Raw genomic sequence first — 23141 nt, forward strand, 5'->3', positions numbered from 1 at the left:
GATAACACTAGCCTGTTCTTAGAAACTAAATGCTGTTAAATTATATAATTTAGCACATTAACTTTGGCTGTGCTAAAATTAAGTTAAAATAAAACCAAAAAAACAACAACATTAAAACATTGAACATTGTAAATACAAATACAAATACAAATAAAACGTAATGAAAAAGCTAATTCTAAATTTAAAACTATCATAATCTGAGACACTGTCCGCTCTTTGACATATCAGTGAATAATAACGTGTATTTGCATATGTGTTTGTCTGTCTGTTAAAGTTTCGGCATGAAGGAGCTCATAGCAGGTAGAGTCAGATGTTATCCTCTGACCGCTACCCTCTATCTGACCTCCATCCTTCATCATCCACACGCACACACACATTGACTGTCTGCAGAGGCAATGAGGCAGTGGGAGAGAAGGCTGCTGAAGAACTTGCGCTCTTCACTAAACCAATCATCCATGTCTCTCTTTTGACTTTTCATGCCTCTCTCTCTTACCCTGTTCTCTTCTCTGCTGCCCTCTTCTTCATTCCTGCATTTCCCTCCTTTTAAATCTCAAGTAAACTAATCTAGTCTGTGTTTTTGTCTGTCAGATACTTCAGTTTGTAAGGCTCAGTGACAGTCAGCGTTTCCAGCGGTGCGGAGTACTCATCCTCCAGTTCGTATTGATTTTTTTTTTTTGCCCAGGTGGATGCGTGCCGGGTACTTTAAACGCCCCCCTGTATGCCATGATGTCACTCAGACACGAAACATTGGTCACTCAATCTGAACAGGCCTTCATTAGCACTCTGCTTTGTTTCACTTCTCTGTCTCATTCTCTGTCTTTTTCGTTTAAAGGCTGACTGTCCTCTTGTGAATTTCTGAGCAGTAAATCCATACTTGTCACATTGGCAACTGGTCTGGGGCTGGCTTGTTCTCTTTGTCCTTGTTAATAATAACAGGGTTCAGGGCCCTGCATTTCCCGCCCAGCAGGGCTGCCGTGTCATAGCAGCAGTAAACAAGCTTTCCTCCCTTTCAGAAAGCCTTTCGACAAGTCTCCTGGCCCTGGCCACTCAAGCTGAAAGGTGCGCTTGCTGTCTCCGCCAGAGTTCGTCTTGGCTAAGGTCAGAATAATAGAGGGCCTTCTTGTCAGGAAAATCTATATGTTCACCCCTGAAAAGTCCCATATAATCTTTGGAGGAGATCCCCCCCTCCTCCTCCTCCTCCTCCTCCTCCTTCTTCTCCTTTTTTTTCTTTCTTCCTTCAAATAGCTGTGAGGCAAAGACCAATATTTACGGGCATTTGGGGAGCGACCTGGCTTACTGAGGCGTTCCTCCTGCTGTGGGGTTTAAGTGGTGGGAGAAGTCAGCCTTTTCCTATTGGCTGATGGGCGAAATGTCAGGCCACAATAATGCTACAGGTGCCAGGTTGGCGTGGAAATGCTTATCAGTGCCCTGTTCTGTTTTTTTATCCACAAGTCACTTTTGTCATTAGCTACTTTAGTGACAAAATTAGCTGTATTCAATAGCAAACATGAATTTAGAGCAGTTTGGAACCTACCTGTGCACTAAGTAAGCCCACTATGCTTTTTGATGTAAAATTATCACATTTTATTAAATAAACACTTCAATTTTGATTCAGTTATGTTTTTCAGCATAACTAATTAAATAAATGATAAAGAAACTTATTGTAGCTTTAGTATTTTACATTTTAGCATGAATTTAACAATAAAAAAACACAATTGATCTAAACTTTTTATTTGGGTGCTTCCATACTCTTACCATGATCTATTCTTGTCTTGCCTTAAGTATATAGTGCTTTATACAGTACAGATTATTTTAAATGATGATCAATGGTGCAAATAGAATTCAATTCTGCTGTAAAGCAGCTCTACAAATACAATAGTGTCAATAGCTGCTTTTCCACCGTTGGGCTGAACGGTTCTCATTGCGTCACTGGTACGTTTATGTATGGAGTCAATATAATGCCACATAGTTTTGCAAAAGAATAAAGTATCGCAAAAGAAAATAAAGTTTTGCTTTTATTCTGAGTTTCAGTCAAGTGTGTGCTCGCAATACCGTTTTTTCCTTTGCGCTTCACTTTTCTCTGCGTTTCTCTTCATGACGCTGTTTTAATGTGGGGGTGGAGTCAAGAAACCCCGCAAAGTCACTTCATCAGCAGGAGATGCAGATCGCAACAGTTCAAGTCACCATGGCAGAGCAGAGGCATGCAGGTGGATTCCAGGTATGTACAGTTGATTGATATCCCGGCCGGACATGTCCGGGAAAAAGAGGACGTATGGTCACCCTGTGGCGGATTTCGAGATTGCCCAAAATATCCGGGATTCGGCTTTGCTTTCTACAGTCGCCATTCATTCATTCATTCATTCATTCATTCAATCATTCATTCAATGATTCATTCATTCATTCAATCATTCAAAAGCAGAATCCCGGACATTTTGGGCGGGAAAAAGAGGACGTATGGTCACCCTAGTTAATACTAATTGCATTAAGTTAAACAAAAACAAAAAACAATGCACATTTTAATGTTAGTGAAATAAAGGGAAACAATCAACTGTACATGGAATCCACCTGCATGCCTCTGCTCTGCCAACTGTTGCGATCTGCGTCTCCTGCTGATGACGTGACTTCGAGGGGTTTCTTGACTCCACCCCCACGTTAAAACAGCGCCATGATAAGAAACGCAGAGAAAAGTGAAGCGCAAAGAAAAAACGGTATTGCGAGCACACACTTGACTGAAACGCAGAATAAAAGCAGCGTTGCAAATAACTTAGTAGGTGTGAGCATGGAAAATATGTTGCAGAGAAAAAATAGGATAACAGCTGTCATTGATTTTTGCAGTTAATTATATCTTTGTTTTTGCAGTACTTTATTTTATTTTGCAAATCTTTATTTTTCTTTGCAAAAAATATTATTTTTTTCTCAATACTTTTTTTCCCCTTTTGCCATTCTTTTGCAATACTTTATTCTTTTGCAAAACTATGTGGCATTACATTGACTCCATAGTTACAGTTTCATTTTCATTTTCCAGTGTGGGGATGATAGCGGCCGCTCTTTGGAACGTAATACAAACGCGTCAGTTGTTGCCTTGGTGACGTGGCGGTTTACTGATGATATAAGATGTAAATAGCCACCACGTTATGGAGAATGATCAACTATTGCTTTTAATTGTATTATTGTTTTGTTTACCTCACTCAAATAGCACCTTAACCAGCTACAGAGAAACTGGTAGCCAGGCAACAAATGACCAATCCTGAGTGGCGACGTCACTTCATGGATTTTACCAGCACGGTTAGCTAACGGGCTAGAAATCTGGGCGAGAACGGTTTGTAATCGTGCTGTGGGACGCTTGGCGCTCTTTTTTTAAATATTTTTTTACATATTTTAGTAATCATCATAAATTAGGTATCATTCAAAAGCTTACAAACTCAAAATTAATTCTGTGAAAACTATTTTGAAATTGGATGTTGCAATACCATGGAAACGGTACTTTAAATTTGTTTAGCGGGCTCCTCCCCTTGTGGGCGGTGTCAGGTTTCATATTACAAAATTTATTTTAACTACTTTATCAAAACCTTTTCTAATTTTGACAAAACACAAATCGTCGTAAAGGTCTGAGTCTCAAGGTTTCATATTAGATGACTATTTTGTGATAGAAGTGATATTTGGACAGAAATTGATTAATTTGTTGCAGAAGAATGCATTAAAAAAAACTTGGTGGCTAATTTTGGTACAGCACCTAAACAAAATATCATAGGAACTTATATTTTTGTGGTATCAACTTCAAATTTGGAACACAACTTGGTTAGATATATGGTTTTGATTTTATAATAATTTTAGAGTAAAATTTATTTAGCAAAATGTATATTTTGTATAAAATGGAAAATGTTTAATTTGTAAATTGCTGTTTAATTACTGTAAATTTGATTTATAGTAAATTTAATCTTCCATAACTTTTTCATACTTTCATTTTTTTAAGTGTTTTCACTTCAGATTACACTTCTGCAATAATCTGCTGACTGAGTGTCTTCTTTAAAACAAGACCAAACTTAGGTCCATAGCATTCTTGAATTACAACCATTTAAGTTTGGATAGTGCATTTTCACATCTGTTCTCAAAAAGGGGGGTGATGGTTAAAGATGAACTGAACTGAAAGAATCAACGTTGATATTAAAAGTAAATTACACTAAAAATTTGAATTAAAAATATCAATATAGCTTCTTTTTTTTAAGCAACACAAAAATTGCGTTTGTTAGTATAAGAACGCTGGCAATTCCGATGACGTCACTGGCATGGTAGAACCTGCGAAGGTATATAGGCAGCTGCAGCTGCAGGTCCTATATACAGACGAAAATGAGTCATTTTAATGGCATGGGTATCTGACTACCACCACACGCCCAGCCCGACACATTAACTGTAATTATGAACCCGAGCCCGACCATTTTTTAATACGTGGGCCGTTATAACCAGGGGCGGCGCCAGAGAATTTTTTAACGCAGGTGCTGAGGGGGTGCCAGATCTATTATATATAAATAGTATTAATAAATGAGCAAACATAGGCCACTTAATATTCAATTATTTTAATTATCACAATTAAAGTATTAGTTTTATTCAATTGAACAAGCACAACATTCAGTATTCAATCAAATATTCTTATAGATTTATTATTATTAATAATGATAATTAATAATGAATTATTTCAACATAATATCTCGTTATTTCATAATATGTACATAATATGTGTGCGTGCAACAAGCAAAATGTGCATTTGTAAATCCGGTGACGCATTGATTTTTATTAATAAACAGTGTCGGCTGCAAAGATGAAGTTGACGATCGCCATATCCGTAGTGAACGCGCCTATAGAGAGAAATGCATATTATGGATTACATAACCAGATAGTAGCCTATTTCTTTTCGTTTTGAATTGTTTCGTTTAAAGACATTTCAAGCTTTCTATATTTCTCATGTCTGTAAGGCATACACTGAGTTTCGGTTAAGTTAGGATGAGATGCGCTCCAGTTAACGTGCAATGCAAGTGACCGGACCAGCGCCTCCATGATTATATTGTCTGCTATATTTGCTTCTTATTTATTAAATACAGGCACCGTTGATGAAAAATTTAAAATTAAGATACAATTTATACAAAACGAAATTCACTTTAAAGAAAGGCTTTCTACAAAACAAAACTTAATGAAGTGGTCAAAATCATGTCTGACCCACATCTCTCGATATATTGCGCATCCTATCTTACTCATGTTGTTCACTTTTTTATATTCAACATAGATAAAAAAAAAAAAAACATAATATTTTAACAAATATGAAACTAAATGAGCTTATTTAATGGCTACAACACGTATAGTAGGCATACAGGCTCTCTATTTGTACAAATTGCTGCACATTCATTTACTTCTGAATTTTGCACACACAAGTTGAAAGGCATTTGTTTGTGCATAGTAAAACATATCTGCAACATTTATCAAGTTAACGGATAATTGTGCGTGCATTTATTAATTATTATTTTAATGAATAATGCAACAAGGATGAAGCATGTAAACTGCGTTGTTTGTTTATTCAGAATGGAATGGATCGCAAATGGATCCGAATGAAGAAACGTAAAAAAAAAGAAAAAAAAAAAGAAAAGCGCACTCCCTCTGCATCAACAATGTGCCCTGAGACGATGAACATCAGCTAGCTTCAGGGTGAGTAGAGAGGGACATTGGAATCTGTTTACAGACCTGCTGTGGTTTAATTAGCAGCTAGTAAACGCATTATTATCGATCTGTGATATCGTCGGAGACGAGTCATTATTTATACAGTTTATATAGTCGGAGTGGTGGCTAGCTTGTGGAGTTTGACAAAAGTGCTTCCAACGTGTTTAGCTGCTATCTCTTTCCCTAGGTTGGATCGTTTGGTATCTAGCTTGGTTTTGTGACTCAATTTCAATTAATGCTGAGTGTGTCAGTCTCAATTTTGTTGAAGGCTATAAAGCCTAACGTTACACGTTATATGTGCGTGTAAGTGAATATGTACATGTTTTGTGTATGTGACAACGTTACATCCAGCCCTTTGCTTAGTAGACTTGCTAGCATGATAACAGTTAACATACTTCTCTGTCCTCTGCCTGACGTGAGCGTTTCAGCGCCCTGTCTCTGCAGTAACATAGATAGCAGTGGTATTAGTACTGGTCTGCCCTGTACTATAGCCTGAAATGTTTAGCATTGACAGAATGGCCTCAGGTTTAACCCTCACCACCAGTGAACCTGTTGTATTGAAAGTACAACTCTCTAAATAGTCTGTCGCTAAAAAATGCTCACTACAGACTCGAAATCCTGGGGCTGCATGCTATGGCTGCTCTGCTAGTGTTGGTAAGCAACGGAGTAGCTTACCATGCCAGTGACGTAGCCGAATGTTGAAATCCAACATGGCGGCGCCCGTGTAACAACAACAACATTTTCAACGTACCATTTTATCCCTTTTAACAAATTCTGCCACTTTAATAATTGTACCAATGAGAATAAATAAAATACATCTGTTATATCACCTTTACTCAAAATTCCAGTTCAGTTCATCTTTAAGGGGTTAAGTGTCCCCAATTAAGCAAGCCAGAGATGACAGTGGCAAGGAACCCAAACTCAGCTGACAGAATGGAGAGAGAGAAAAAAAAAAAACTTGGGAGAAACCAGGCTCAGTTGGGGGAACAGGTCTCTTCTGGCCAAATAGACCAACATGGTGTGATTATGATTCTAGGCTACATCAGAAGTCAGATTTCAGATCCAGATAATATTTCATTCAACTCCTTCCGCTTGAAGGTTGGGATACAGCATGCTAGCATATGGTGGGAAGGAGGTGAAGCTGGCCATAGGGGTTTGCGCAAAGGACCTCTCTGGTTCTCGTGGTCTCGGGTGAGGGTCTGTGCTGATGGCTGTCATGTCGACGAAGTCTTTGCAGATTTTCTTTGCAGATTTGCAGATTTTCATGTCGACGAAGTCTTTGCAGACGAAGTCTTTGCAGATCCCCTATCTGTCTCTAGTGCTCGTTTAGTTGTCATGGTCTCCTCTGACATTCAGGGCTGTGCTGTGGTCATCTCTTGGTGCAGGTCCACCATCTGGTCTGGATATGGACCAGATCCGGCTGACTACTATAACCTCTGCATAAGAATGAGAAAGAGACAGTCTAATATTAACATAGATGCCATTCCTCTTGCCATGTAACAAGTACATATGATGTTGTGGGAATTGTTCCTGGTTCAGGTTGACCTTATGCAGCCTAACAATACTTTAAGGAATTTTAATTATAGAAATGTGATAGTGTGTTATGTGTATGCTAGGTTAAAGAGATGGGTCTATAATCTAGTTTTAAACTGACAGAGTGCTTCTGCCTCCCAATCAATGCTAGGAAGACTTGTTCCAGAGTTTGGGTGCAAAATAGGAAAAAGATCTACCACCTGCAGTCGATTTTTATATTCTGCAGTAGGGATTATCAACTGGCCGGAATTAGTAGTAGTAGATAGTAGTAGAAAAACATCCAGCTTAAAAAATATTGCGATATCCAGAAAACATTTGCTTAATAATAAATCATTTCCACTCTGTTCTTATTGAATTTGTGTTTAAAATGAATTTCTTTCCGCAAGGAGAACTGTTGAAGTAAATAAAATAAAATTTTAAGCTCATGGTGAAGGGGGCCATTCTGGTGGTGATTGTAGAATGATAAATGCATGTTGATGTCACATGGCAGTGTAGGCCTTTTTCATAAGTGCAAATATTTCGCTTTCTTTTTTGTGTTATTGCCTGAGTAGACGCATTTCATTATGATAGGTGTAATTTCCTTATAACATTTTTAAACCTTTAGTCAAGCTATATATATATATATATATATATATATATATATATATATATATATATCATATACATATATATGTATGTATGTGTGTGTGTGTGTGTGTGTGTGTGTGTGTATGTATGTATGTATGTATGTGTATATATATATATATATATATATATATATATATATATATATATGTATATGTATGTATATGTATGTATATGTATATGTATGTATATATATATATATATATGTATGTATATATGTGTGTGTGTGTGTGTGTGTGTATATATATATATATATATACAGTCGTGCTCAGAATTAATCATACCCCTGTTAAATATGATCAAAAATGGCTGTAAAAAATAAATCTGCATCGTTTATCCTTTTGATCTTTCATTCAAAATCCTAACCTTTCATTTAAGTAAAATAATTGAAAGTGGGGGGTAAATCACATTATAAAATATTTTTTTTTCTCCAAAACACGTTGGCCACAATTATTCATACCCTTTTATTTAAATACCTTTTTGCAATCTCCTTTTGCCAAGATAACAGATCTGAGTCATCTCCTATAATGCCTGATGAGTTTGAAGAAAAACTGACAAGAGATCAGAGACCATTCCTCCATACAGAATCTCTCCAGATCCTTCAGATTCCCAGATCCATGTTGGTGCTGCTTCTCTTCAGTTCACTCCACTCATCAGGTCAGGGAACTGGGATGGTCATGGCAGAAGCTTCATTTTGTGCTCCCTAACACATATTTGTGTTGATTTTGATTTTTGTTTTGGATCGTTGTCCTGATGGAAGATCCAACCATGGCCCATTATAAGATTTCTAGCAGAGGCCGTCAGGTTTTGATTTTTTATCTGTTGATATTTGATAGAATCCACGATGCCATGTATCTGAATAAGAAGTCCAGGACCTCCAGCAGAAAAATAGGCCCACAACATTAAAGATCCAATGGTATATTAAATTGTACACATGGGGTACTTTTTATCCTTGTGTGCACCAAACCCATCTAGCGTGTTTGCTGCCAAAAAGCTATTTTTTTTAGTTTCATCTGACCCCAGAACCCTGTGCCGTTTGAAGTTCCAGTCATGTCTGACAACTGACTTTGCTGGAGTTTGTTTTTGGATGAGCGAGGAGCATTTTTCTTGAAAACCTCCCAAACAACATGTGGGGATGTAGGGGTTGTTTGATTTTTTTTTTTTTTTTTTTTTTTTTTTTTTTTTTTAAATAGGCTTTCTGACCCCAAGACTCAACTAATCTCTGCAATTCTCCATCTGTGATTATTGAAGAGTCTTTGGCCACTCAGACTTTCATCCTCACCTTCCATTAAGACAATATAGACACACGTCCTCTTCCTGGCAGATTCGTCACATCTTTAGTTGATTGGAACTTCTTAATTATTGCCCTGATGGTCAAAATGGGGATTTTCAATTCTTTAGCTATTTTCTTACAGCCACTTTCTATTTTGTGATGCTCAACAATCTTTTGCTGCAAATCAAAACTATATTCTTTGGTTTTATTCATTGTGATGGATGATTCAGGGAATCTGGCCTTTGTGCTTCCTCGTATTTGAACTCCTGTAAAACAAGAAGTCATAGCTAGACAATTTCATGTTCCTAGTCACCCTGGTGCGCTAAAAAAGGTAAATATTAATGGGAATATACTTCAGAGATATTTTATTCTAAAAAATTCTAGGGGTAGGAATAATTGTGGCCAACGTGTTTTGGGAAAAAAAACATTTATTTCATGATGTGATTTTCCCCCCCACTTTCAATTCTTTTACTTCAATGAAAGGTTAGATTTTTGCCAATTTTTTGAATGAAAGATCAAAAGGATAAACGATGCAGATTTATTTTTTACAGCCATTTTTGATCACATTTACCAGGGGTATGATTAATTCTGAGCACGACTGTGTATGTATATATTAGAGGTGGGCATAGATTAATTTTTTTAATCTAGATTAATCTAGATTAATTTTGAAATTAATCTAGATTAATCTAGATTAAAATGGCTCATTTGAATTCTGCCGAAGGCATTCAGAATATGTGTGCTTCCCAAATAATGACTATAAAAGTAAGTCTTTGAGAACGGGTTTCTCAAGCCAGGTGGCGCATTAGACCAGGGGCTCATCCACTGTTTCCAAAATGCATCACAAACTGCTTGAGAAAGCTGTTCTACTCATAGACTGTAAAAGGTTACTACTGCCGTCCGTAGGCAACATAGGCCTATGTTATTATCAACTACTATAGGCTATCAATTAGGGATGGGCGATATGGCCTAAAATCTATATTGTGATATACATTGCAGCCTCTTGCGATAACGATATACAGTAACGTTATATTATAATAAAACCATTTCAGAACAGGTTACACAGACCCTGCTAAACAACTGCTAAATGTATTTTTTAAAGGGTATATGTAGTTTTGAGAACATATATTGTGCAAAACTGTAAGTATACAACATAATTTTGCAGATAAATAAAATTTAAGTACACTAGCTGCAGAGATCTTAAGTAGGTCTAATGTTTATTATAGCTTTGAGCTTATGAAACCCCAAATTTAAAGTTATAATATTGTCTAACTGATGTCTTTTCAGTTAAAAAGAAACACAACAACGATTCTTAAAATCGGGCGTAGACAGAGATTATGTGTTAACGTTACACCACTAAGATATATTGGGAATAATACGCGCGCACTGGTATTCAGTGATATCATGTTTCGTTTTGAATTTGAGGTGGTAGAACGGATTAGTCGTGTGTTAACTTACCGAACCGTTACCCCCCACACACTCGGATAGTTTGCTGCTGTTTGTCGGCCGAACCAAGTCCAAATAATGAATGTTGCACCGATCTTTTACACCAGCTTTCACTTTCAGCCGTGTTTACTTAAGATGACGACAAATATGCGTTGCAGCCGGGTTTACCTCGCGGCCGCGGGTAGATTGCGTCATCATAGCTTGTGTAGTAGAGCCATCTCCCAACCCAACTTGGAGAATAGATTAACGGCGATATTTTTTTTATCGCGCGATAAGAGTCTCGCGTTAACGCAGCGCGTTAACGCCGATAACGGCCCACCACTAATATATATATATATATATATATATATTTATATATATATATATATATATATATATATATTATTATTATTATTATTATTATTATTATTATTATTATTATATATATTTTTTTTTTCATTTTTTTTTTTTTTCATGTATGTCTAAATTCAAGGATTAGAAAAAGAATTAGTTCATTCTGAGCAAAAAACGGTAAGGTCATGTGGTTCTAGAGTCTCAGGGTTTCCTAAGGCTGGTTATAACGAAATAAAAAGTACTGCTTCATTTATTTAGAAACAAAAGTCATTTTAAAATGTTATTTGTATTTATTCATTTTCATTTTATTAGTCTACAGCAAAAGTACAACACTCCCAATATGTTATAACTGAGCTGCCAACAGTGCAAACTCCTGACGGGAGCTGTGATATTCAAAGCACTATCATTTCTTTATCCACTAGCAACAAAACTATATTATATATAATTAAATTGTACCTATCAAATTATTTTATTTACAGTTGTCATGTTTTTTTATTTTTTATTATTCATTATGTATGATTTATTTTATTATTTAAATCAATAAATATTCAGAAACACAGGTGCAGTTACAGAGCTGCCACCATGTTCTTTTCTGTTTAACTTTTATTAGTCTCCTCTGAACAGTGGATGTTGAAATATGTCTGCCACTTGAACTCCGAGAAGCGTTTATGTGGGCTGTAATCTGAGGTGCTGTAAATCGGCGGTTTCTGAGGCTGGTAATTTTAATAAACGTATCCTCTGCAACAGAAGTAGCTCTTGGTCTTCCTTTCCTGGGACGGTCCTCATGAGAGCCAGTTTCATCATAGCGTTTGATGTTTTTGGCGACTGCACTTGGGGATACATTCAAAGTTCTTGAGATTTTTCGAATTGACTGACCTTCATTTCCTAAAGTAATGATGGACTGTCTTTTCTCTTTATCTAACTAGTGTTTCTCGTCATAATATGGATTTGTACAGTAGTTGTTGTAGCACTAATAGGGCTATTGACTCTATAGCCACCCTTCCTCTGCACAAGACAACTGATGGTCTAAAGCACATTAAGAAGGCAATAAACTTTTATTAGACTGCAGATCAAACAGAAGAATACTTGATAACATTATTTTTAAGAAATCACTGCCTATTCGGAATTTATAGGATGCCGTTTTCTTTTTTTGTCTGTAAAACAGCATAAATAGCATAAAATAGCAGTCAGCACCAAACAACAGGCAAACTCTGCTCTCTTATAAACAGCACAGCCAGCATTTTGTTAGTTTTTGTTCTTTGAACTGCTTTAATCCCTGTCAAAAATAGGCTGTAGGCTGACTACTATATAAAATATCACATCCATGCCCTTGCATGTGTGTGTGTGGAATAAAAATAGACAACCAGCATCTTATCTGTAATTCCTTTAAATTTTACTTAACTAATTGCATAGTATCAAAAATGCATAAAAAATAAAGATGTGTATGGTAACTTAAGGGGCTATGTAAAATTTATTTGGCGACTTCCTAGGTCTATCATTTAAAATAAACATCTTTCAATTTTATATTATTTGTGTGTATATATAATTCTCTCTCTCTCTCTCTCTCTCTCTCTCTCTCTCTCTCTCTCTCTCTCTCTCTCTCTCTCTCTCTCTCTCTCTTTATATATATATATATATATATATATATATAAATTATACATTAAGTTATTTGCTGAATTGAATAAATTAAATATTTAAAGGTGTTAACTGTAATATTACGCTGCAAAATAACTTACAAAGGTTTAAATTCATCACAATTATTTAATGAACGAAGCACACAAAAAAATAGTTACAAAGCCCTAAAACAGACAATTAATCGGCATTATTGTCAAAGCCCTAAAACTGTCAGTTAATTAGCATAATTACGATTATTTTTTAGACAATCAATCTTCAGCCAAATTTCATAATTGTATACAATGTTTAATAATGAGGCAATGCAGTGTTTACAGAAGAAAGTCCTAAAGTCTTTTCTAAAACTGGGCCCAGTTTGTCGCCACAGCAAAAATAATGTAAAAACAAAATTGATGTTCATTGATAAAAAATAAATAAAAAAACAATCTAAATGCATTTTATTCAGTTATAGCTCTTTATATGTGGTTCAGTGTATTCTTAGGTTACTGGACGTTTTAGGAACAATAGAGGTCATTATAAGCCTATTTGACAAATAAAAGTGATATTTTGGTTATTATAATATTTTTTGTAGATGCATGTGAAATCTCTCTTTTTAAAAACTTAATATTGTTTTTAAATTCCAAGAAAATAAATCTTAGGTTGCATTTGTTTTACACTTACAAATACTTTTTATCACCTGATTTTAGGGAAGAAAAAGTTTGTTCTGAGGGCTTTTGAACTGCAAAGTTTTTGGGCCCTATTTTAACGATCTGAAACGCAAGTATCAAGAGCGAAACGCAAGTAACTTTGTGGGCGGGTCTTGGGCGCTGTTGCTATTATACCGGCGGGATAAATGACCCTTGCGCCTGATGCAAATCTAAAATGGGTTGGTCTGAAGTAGCTTCATTATTCATAGGTGTGGTTTGGGCGTAACGTGAAATAATCCAATCAGAGCGACATCTCACATTCCCTTTAAGAGCAGGCGCGCTTGTTCCATGGGGGATTGCTATTATAACGGCGGATTTGCCAGGCGCACGCCAGGAGCGGTTCACATCCGAGGAGACCGACGTTCTCTTCAGGGCCTTAAAGACGGAGAAGTGACATTGTATGGGGATGGGAGAAACCCACCCAAATTAGCTTCGGTTAAACAGGCATATAAAAATTTTAGTAAATGTGTAAGCTAGATTTATGCCTATTTTTTCACATCTTCATGGACACAACAATGATTTCCCTCGTGTGTTAATATTTTTCCTTGTAATAATGTATGGTTTTCTAAAAATGAGAACTGCTGCGTCTGTGTGTAGATGAGATAAGCAAAGTGTATGCGCATTGTGCACACGCTACATTGATTATGGCCAAGTATGCGCCCTTAAAATAGCATATGAATAACATGCGCAACGCGCCACTGACTTTAGACTACGTATTTCCTTGTCAGTGGCGGAATTGTTTTCTAAACCTGCAAAATAGCACTAGGGAACATTTGCGCCGGAACATGCCTCCTCTTTGCGCTGAACCTCCCCCAGGAGCGCAAGTTCATTTCCTAACTTACCGATGTGCGTCTGTGGAGGGAAAAGTCCGCTGTGCGAGGTGTACAAAGTCAATTGCGCTGGGTGCAAGATAGGGCCCTTTATATGAATACTACAATGTTTGCCAGACAGTAGCAATACATTATCCCAAATAAGTCAAGAACTTGACATTCAGTTGGCGCCACATGACAGTAGCAAACATCTGCATTTGCTTTTAAATAAACAATTTCTCTCATGCATTGTCTTTTTTAACATTTAAAAATAAAACAACCACTGGACATATAGGGTATGTGGGCTTAGGCTCACATTATCATTTTGCCATTAGTTATGCAATATAATTAGATATTGCACATTAGATCATTATATACTGATAGTATACGCTAATATCTAGGTCTCTGGAAAGAGATTTTGTTATTGCTGTTTATGTTCTGCGTGCTTGGTTGATTGGTCCGGTGGCTACATCTTCCCCTGGTGAGAAATGTTCCTAGAGTTTGCTATTGGAGCATAACCTCATTGTGGGGTTGGAAGTGGAACTCAGAATTTGATTGTATCTGGTATTGTTTGTACCTCACAAGCCTCACTCTGAACAAGGTGTGTCTGTTGAGAGCATACTTTTATTAAAAGCATACCCTTTCTGATGTGGAAGAGATTATAATATGGCACTTGTCCCTCCCAGTGTTGTGATTGGCTGTTGACATCAGAAGTAGTCACACTGGGATGGCTTACCCTTCTTTCTCCATATGGAACTTATTTGCATAGTCTAAGGTACACCCCTAGAACAGTTTCTTTAAGGTTTTACTTATGTTTTCTTTCCAAAACACTTTCTAAACAATCTAGACATTGTAGAATGGATAAAGTCCAAACATGAGATGATGGTATGATGGTTGAATGGTCACCCATTCATTTGTGTATGTTTTGATAGGGGATCTTGTGTGAATTGTTGTGAGAAAAGCAGCAGGCACTAAGCATTTACTATTCTCTGAACGAACTTGTAGTAGTTATGTAAATATTTTGGAATAAAAGTATGTGTGAAGAATTATCATTTTATATTGGCCTTTGGTGTTAATAGGCCTTACTTTGCCCAAACAAAGGCAAACTGTCAGTGCAAGGACACAGAGAAATATTCTCACAGGGTATGAGGTATGAGCATTCTCATGGCAACAGTCCAAATATGGGTTTATTTCAGTGATGAGCAGTCTGGGTGTTTTTTTCCTTGTTTCATTTTTCCAATTGTTCTTTTTTTTTTTTTCATTTGGACTATAAAGAAAACTGACCCACCAATGAGATTTATTTATTTATTGATTTATTCTGGTTATTTTCTACTGCATTAGTGGCACTGACTGTGTAACGAATATAGTCCAAAGATGACAGAGGTAGTTCAAAATAACAGTTCAGTTTATTAAACAAAGCAAATCGTATCGCAATAGATGTGAATGACTATAATGCGTTAAGAGCTCGCTCAAGTACTGGGGAGCTAAAACATTTAGTGCTTTGTAAGTTATCAGCAATATTTTAAAAATTATATAATGTTTAATAGGGAGCCAAAGAACAGCATTACAGTATCATTGAAAACTATTTTAACATTTATTTAGCTTTAAAAAAACTTTTAATTATATATATATATATATATATATATATATATATATATATATATATATAATAAGTGCATTAATTACAGCTGTAATTTGATTTGTGTAATTACACGGTTGACCCTTCCCTTACACCATAACCCACCCTTAAACATAACTATACCACTGACATCAGTCTCTGTCCTTACCTGTTTCCCACCTCAGTAGCTGAAAAAGTATTTTGCAACACGTGTTAATTTTGTTAACGAAATCTATGACGAAATATTTTTTGTTGACAACCTTTTTTTCCATGACTAAGACAAGACAATGACGAGATGACACCAACGTTATTAAACAAGACTAAAATGTAGTTAGATGTAAAAATGTAAAGAGATCCAGTCTGCGTTCCTTCACGAGCTGCTTGCACTGTTTGCTGCAGTCAAAGCTTCTAGGTGATGAACTGTAATAAATCCAAACATTGATCTCAACTATGTTGTTTGCAATTGTGGTTGCAGAATAAATGCACTTACTCTGTCTGGCAATACAACATCTTTTTTTGCTGTTGTTTTAATATAAAAAATTTAATGCAATTTGGAATTATTGGAATTACTATTAGGAATTTCAACGTTTTAATATTTGAGACAAGTTTCTTGTTTTACCAGTTTTCATAATAGAGAGTGTGTTAATTTATATGATAAACAGCCTACAACATATCAGGAAACTAGATGAGGTAAAATAAATCAAGCGTATGAGTTGACATACACTTGATTTGTGCTAGGTAAAAGTGCAAGAATTCTGATGAAATGTAAAATTGCATTTCTCAAATGTCAACAATCATTGTGATTTTATAATTTTGAGCAAAATAATCATGATTATCAATTTAACCATTATGCAGCATGACAAAATTGTTTTCATTGACTAAAACTAGACTAAAATGCTTAGTCAATTAGGCCGTATTTACGATGTAGAAACGGAAAAGCAAATGGAAAATAATTAGTGTGGCTGCAGCTGCTGTTCATAATGTTTCAAGCAATACATAGTCATATACTTTTGATCTGATATAACTGCTGGCAAGTTTATGTGATGTTATTATGTGAATGCTTAGCTAAAGAGATGTGTCTTTAATCTGGATTTAAACTGGGAGAGTGAATTGAGCCCCGAACATTATCAGGAAGGCTATTCCAGAGTTTAGGAGTCAAATGTGAAGACACACCCGCTCCTTTAGTGGGCTTGGATGGATTGTCTCATATTACATATTGTAAAGAGAGGCATAATAGGTTTTTAAATAAAATATTATTTATGGGCATACAGTATTAATTAAAAAGTCTTTAAAAGTCAGTGATCCACTATACTGGAAACAATTCTGATTTTTAAACTCTTATGTGATGGTCATCGTTAGTATGTGCACATTTGAGCTTAATTTGAATTCATGTAAGGCTACAATATAGGCTACAATATAGATTTTAATTGTTTTTGTATGTATACCTGCTCATCTATAATCTACAGACTAAGGAGAATGAGGATCTGCGAAGAGCCTATGCAAAACATCATGACCGTTTACACTTCATTCAAACCAACTACAGAACAGTGACGGAGCAGCTGAAGAAAGCTGAAGATTCCCATGACTTGTAAGTACTTCCTATTTAAAACTTGATATTTGCACACAATAATATGTTGTCCATGTTGTCATCCTCTTGCTTATTACAGTTTTTACTGTCTCTAGGACCTTAATACATAGATTGCTTTTTCAAAACTCTTCTTGTTTTCTATGTATCTAAACTGTTGGATCATATTCCATTGTTTTGGCACAAAGTATATTCAATGTTTTTTCAACCATCAAAATTCTATATGTACCTACAGGCTAATTTGCATGGTTAAATACTTTTTTCAAAACAGTCTCAAGAACTTAGGTTCAAAACCTAACATAATAAAAAACTGAAAAAGATAGCAATTTGCTACATTTATACAGTAATACCATATTGAAATATATTCCATATCTAAGAAATTAAATGCTATCAAAGCAATTAGATGTAGCTGAACACCTACACAGATGTTAATATTTATTTAAAGACCATCTATACAAAAGGGGACAAATTAGGAATTATTTGTGTGTCATCATTTTAAACAAAATTAGGCCAAAACAATGGGAGTTTGAAACCGCTTTCCAAAGCAAACTTTTCTGAAAAGTTCACTCCATCTGGTAAACGCCTTCCATTGGTCCATGGTGATTCGTAATAGTTAGATGTGTTCTGGGGCTCTGCCTTGTTTGACGTGGTATTTTTTTCCCCCTTTAATTTCCTTTGTTCAATCTGTCAAGGTCAGACACAAGTAAATACACGAACACTCTAGAAAGCTGCTGTATAGTAGATATCGAAGTTGTACTTGTAATTGTAATCAACGCTGACACAGTTTTTTCATATTTAATACTGTAAAGCTGCTTGCAGAGCACATGTAAACATTCATGTCACTATGATGAGATGCTTTCTTAACTGCAGTTTTCGCACCGCTGTTGTTGTGTTTTTATTTTGTTATTGAGAGCAAAGCGTGCCGCACGTATTTGGGTCAATGACGTGACGCCTAAATTTTCTGTCCGATTGCATTTTTTCAGGCAAAATGGGTTTAAATGCCTAAAAAGATATTGCATATTTGTAGTACCTCTCCCATGTATGTACTCACTTTAACTTTTCAAAAACCTATACATATATTTTTTTTATTTTTTTATTTTTTTATTGTCAAAACATCATGTGGTGCGACCGTCCGGCCATAACTTCTGTTTTGAAAACATCTTTGAAATTACTCTGAATTTATTCAAATTTATATTCTGCACTATTTGGCATGATTTCCAAAATGTTTTGTAATCCTTTAAAAAAATTCAAAGCATTTGTATTTATATTTCCATCATAATATACAAACAAACTTTGTCCGATGATGCCCATTTTATGAAATATCATGTGGTGCGACCATCAAGGAACTACCATTTTGGGACTTTTATGTTGAAAACTATTCAAACACAGGAAGTTACATCATAAACCAATTTACCAAGGATCCATGGAAGCAGCAAGCAGGTTTGTAATTCTCTCAAATTGGAAAAAAAAAATAAACCTTTGTAATGGTTGGTATGTAGTTGCCAAATTTGGATTGTCATGTGGTATGACCTCAAAAAAAAATTAATATTAAAGTTATTTCTACAAATATATATTTTTATTATAAATTTCATAGTGACCTTTTTTGGGAAGCTAGCTTGTTTTGTTTAGGTGGCCAATTCTGTGCCTGTAAATTTTGACAGAATTTGAAAATATCATGTAGTGCGACCAAATATCATGTGGTGCGACCACTGCAGACTGTTTTCCATGATAGATATATGTCCTAGATTGGCAGTTTTATGCTTTTATATTCAATTGACGGTTTATATAAAAAAAGTACTTTACTTTAGTATCATTTAGAATAGATTTTTATGCAATTTGGGATTTTTTTTAAATATATTTCAGACAGTTTATGTTTGCTCTTTGTACAATATGAGAAAAATGCAACAAAAGAAATTAGAGGATGTAATTTCAGTTTAGTAATAATGCATTTATTTGTAGTGTATTTATTATTGCCTATTTATTTATTTAAAACTATTTTAATCTATTTTACCAGATGCCACTGCCAAGCAAAAAAATTCTGACCCTGCAGCCAGAGCGGAGTACCTTGATAGGAGAAGAGTGAAATATTATTACAGTTTAAAATAGCTGTTTTCTATGTGAATATATAGTAAACTGTAATTTATTCCTGTGATCAAAGCTGAATTTTCAGCATCATTACTCCAGGCTTCAGTGTCACATGATCCTTCAGAAATCATTCTAATATGTAACCCTAGACCACAAAACCACTCAATGGGTCAATGTCACATGGGTCAATTTTTTGAAATTGAGATTTATACATCATATGAAAGCTGAATAAATAAGCTTTCTATTGATGTATGATTTGTTAAGATAGAACAATATTTGGCCGATACAACTGAAAATCTGGAATCTGAGGGTGCTACAAAATCGAAACATTGAGAAAATCGCCATTACAGTTGTCCATTTATGTTTGCGATATTGCTATATTCACTCACAAAAATAAATGTTTATAAATTTATGGTAGGACATTTACAAAATATAAAACATGATCTTTATTTAATATCCTTATGATTTTTGGAATAAAAGAAAAATCGATCATTTTGACCCATACAATGTATTGTTGGCTATTGCCTCAAATACCCTGACTTGTGACTGGTTTTGTGATCCAGGGTCACTAATGATTTGCTGCTCAAGAAACATTTCTGATTATTATAAATGTTTTTTTTTTTTTTTTTTTTATACATATTTTGTATATGTCAGGATTATTTGATGAATAGAAAGTTCAAAAGAACAGCATTTATTTGAAATAGAATCTTTCGTAACATTATAGCCTGCGCCTGAATGTGACACTGAATGTGTCCTTGATTAATAAAAGTATTAATTACTTAAAAAAAACTATTGACCCCAAATGTTACCTGTATACAATACTTTTATGAAATAATTTATAGCTATAACATTATTATTTGTTAGAAAGAAATTCTAAGTCAAGTTAAATTAAATGGTGCACTTGTGTTTGTGATGTGATTTTTATATATAAAAAAAATGTTTATAAAATGTTTATGTTCAGGAAAATTCTGTGAAATTTGTATAAAATCTGGTTTAAATCAATTTTTTTTGTATAAAATGTATTGTTCACTGATCTCTTTAAATAGATTTTTAACTATATAAGGTCTTCGTGTCATTTGGAGCGACCACTTATCATGTGGTGCGACCAATAAAAGCAATCACTGTATTAAATTTAAAATAAAATATCTTATTTCTGTGGCTGAAATATGAATCACTGATACAGTATGCTTTAGTAAATTATATTTTTTAAAACATTTCTATCAGTTTTATGTGATTTACAGGAAAAATAAGTCTGTTAACTAGATTTAAGAAGGCAACTCAGAAATTATAGAACAAAAAATGAGATCATTATTTACAAAAACTCAAAAGAAATGCAAATACTTTGTTTCTAAACACTTTAATTACTAAGAACTTGTAAAAAATGTTTAAGCATGTTAAGGAAATTAATTAATTTTAAGATAAATCACGGTCGCACCACATGACATTTTTTAAGGCTACGGACAATACATCTAGATGAAAAAAACACTAAAATCACTTAAATTCAATTTTTAAAATGAATTTAGGTGTACACAACATCCTTAATGTTTGAACAATTGCAACAGGTATTATTATTTTTTGTATTTTAAAATTGGCCTGTCGAAAATCCTTATACGTCATTGACCCATTTACATATTCATCAGCTTGCAACAGCGTGTGCGCCAGCGGGATGTTCGCTTAGAGTATACCTCCACTGAACTTTGTCATGAGTATATGAGGGTCTTTAGGTCATTGTTTTATGAGTGACAAAGTGTGTTTGTTGGGTGACAACTTTTGCTAGCGTTTTAAAAGAGATGACTTGATTTGAGACTTGATGTATGTATGTTAAGTGTTTTGGTAGTTTTATTGTGTTTTGTATATGAAATGTATTGCTGTGCCAAGCTGAAAGTTGGTAAGAAGAACTGTGTGAACAGTTTAAAAAATGTGTTGAGAAATGTGTCCTAGTAATTGTATATATATATTTATATATATATAAACTAATTGCGGTTAAGGATAAAATGGGAGTTGTCTCAGTTTGTACAAACGCAAAAAAAGAAATAATTATTTTTTAACTGACTTGAAATGCAGCACAGGCTTTGTCTCAAAGCAAGAGGGGTGCAAAAGTACTTCATCCTGAAAAGGCCAAGGTGATTGTATATATCGGCAGAATAGAGAGGAAGAAAAAAGCGGTGGTAAAGATTGAAAGAAAAGGTTTTGATTCCCTCCTTTGAGTCTTTGGTTTTAACCTAAACCCCTAGAAGCAGCAAAATGTCATGACAATTTCCCCAACCCCCTTAACATTTTCCCCCTTTTTTTCACAAGATTTTTAAACATATATAATAGAAGCGTATGTTGAGTATCCACATGGGATGCAAGTGTTGACCTTGTCAGCTGTGCTCTCTTTGGGTTAATTAAAGAAAACAGCAGTGCAACGCATCCCGTGTGAAAGGAGTGTGAATTTACCCACCTCAACTGTGTGTGTGTGTTAGATTGTAACAGAGGCACAAAAGAGAAAGAGTCTCTGATAATCTCCTTCCTCTTAGTTTTGAAAAGGGAAAAAAACACTTACTTTTCCAAAGAGCTCTTGTTTTATTAAGCTTTCCCGTCTTGTTACGGGAACGTTCATTTTCCGTACAGACCTGGTTGTGCCATTCACTCCGCAGGGAGTTGAGTAAGCAGGGTACCTGCTGAACAAACTTGTTTTGAACAGTTATGCAAATTAGCTGAATGCCTGAAAAGCAGTAGAAAATCGTTTAGCTAGCCGCTAGCCTAAGCCACACCTATTGGCGAAGAACCATTTCTGATGGTCAGGTGTGCATCAATCCAAATATATTGTAGGAGTTAGCGTTATTACACATGTATTAGTACAAGCGAGAGCTGGCCCCAGCAGGAGTCTCGGCGCTTGGCTGTAGACTAACATCTCATTAGAATGCAGCAGCCCTGTGTAACCCACAACGTCACTCATGATTAGCGCTACCACTATTAGCAAAACATAAAAACATACCCTCTCTTTCTCCAGAAGGGATTTTCAAGATTGTAAATCAGACCGGGTGCTTTGGGATGCGTAAATAAAATTAAAACTTATTAAAACATCCACACACTGATCAAAGTTGCACTCATAAACAGATTCGCTGAATCAAAGAAATTAGCTGCTGCCTTTTCGGAAAAGTTCTTGCAGTTTACTCGGTCGCTGTATAATGAAGCAAGATAGAGGTGAAGGAGGCTTGAGGGGAATGAAGATGTCTTTCTCTAAGGTCTATTTCATGAGTATGTCCTTCAGGAGGCCATTCACAGCTTTTAATGCTGAATTTCACCATGGATTAAGACGGAAGATCTCCGGGCTGCTGCTTGTTAAGCTGTTAGCTGAGGAGTGGCTTCTCAGGGTGAATGTTTTCACATGATGTAGGGCTGCTCCCACAGAACCCAAAGGCACTCTGCCATACAGTAGGTTCAAGGACGTGATGAGAGGAAAGTGTCTGTGGAATAGGGTTTAAATAGAATTTGTGTTGTAGAGCTGTTCTGCTTGTGCAATATTGACTTAAAGGTAGTGTGCAAACTGAGAGAGACTTTTTTTTATTACAGTATCAATGGAAGGAATGGAACTTGATGGTTTTCATTTTGAATTAACGATTTGTCTGGACACAAAAGCTACATTCACACTGCAGCTGAACATGACCCAAATCTGATAAAAAAAGATGTCCCCTCATGTGTGAATTAATTGATGTATTTATTTATTTGAACGTTCAAATTAAGTAGATGATTGTCCTGCTCCAGAGAGCAAATGGATCTGCTTGTGCGCAAGGTTAAAGCGCGCAAGGAGACCATCTATGAGACCAAC

The 23141-nt window shown here is 35.3% G+C and overlaps 1 protein-coding gene across 1 annotated transcript in view; it reads left to right on the forward strand.

Annotated features, from left to right (window-relative positions):
- cntln (centlein, centrosomal protein) overlaps window positions 1-23141 on the forward strand; it is a 213137-nt gene that overhangs the window by 63590 nt on the left and 126406 nt on the right. Inside the window, exon 11 of the mRNA XM_081394618.1 lies at window positions 17124-17245. Within this exon, the coding sequence (XP_081250744.1) occupies window positions 17124-17245 (122 nt within the window). The remainder of the gene's footprint in view (window positions 1-17123; window positions 17246-23141) is intronic.

Source organism: Scardinius erythrophthalmus (genome assembly GCF_964197995.2).
Source record: "Scardinius erythrophthalmus genome assembly, contig: HAP1_SCAFFOLD_52, whole genome shotgun sequence".
Taxonomy (NCBI): domain Eukaryota; kingdom Metazoa; phylum Chordata; class Actinopteri; order Cypriniformes; family Leuciscidae; genus Scardinius; species Scardinius erythrophthalmus.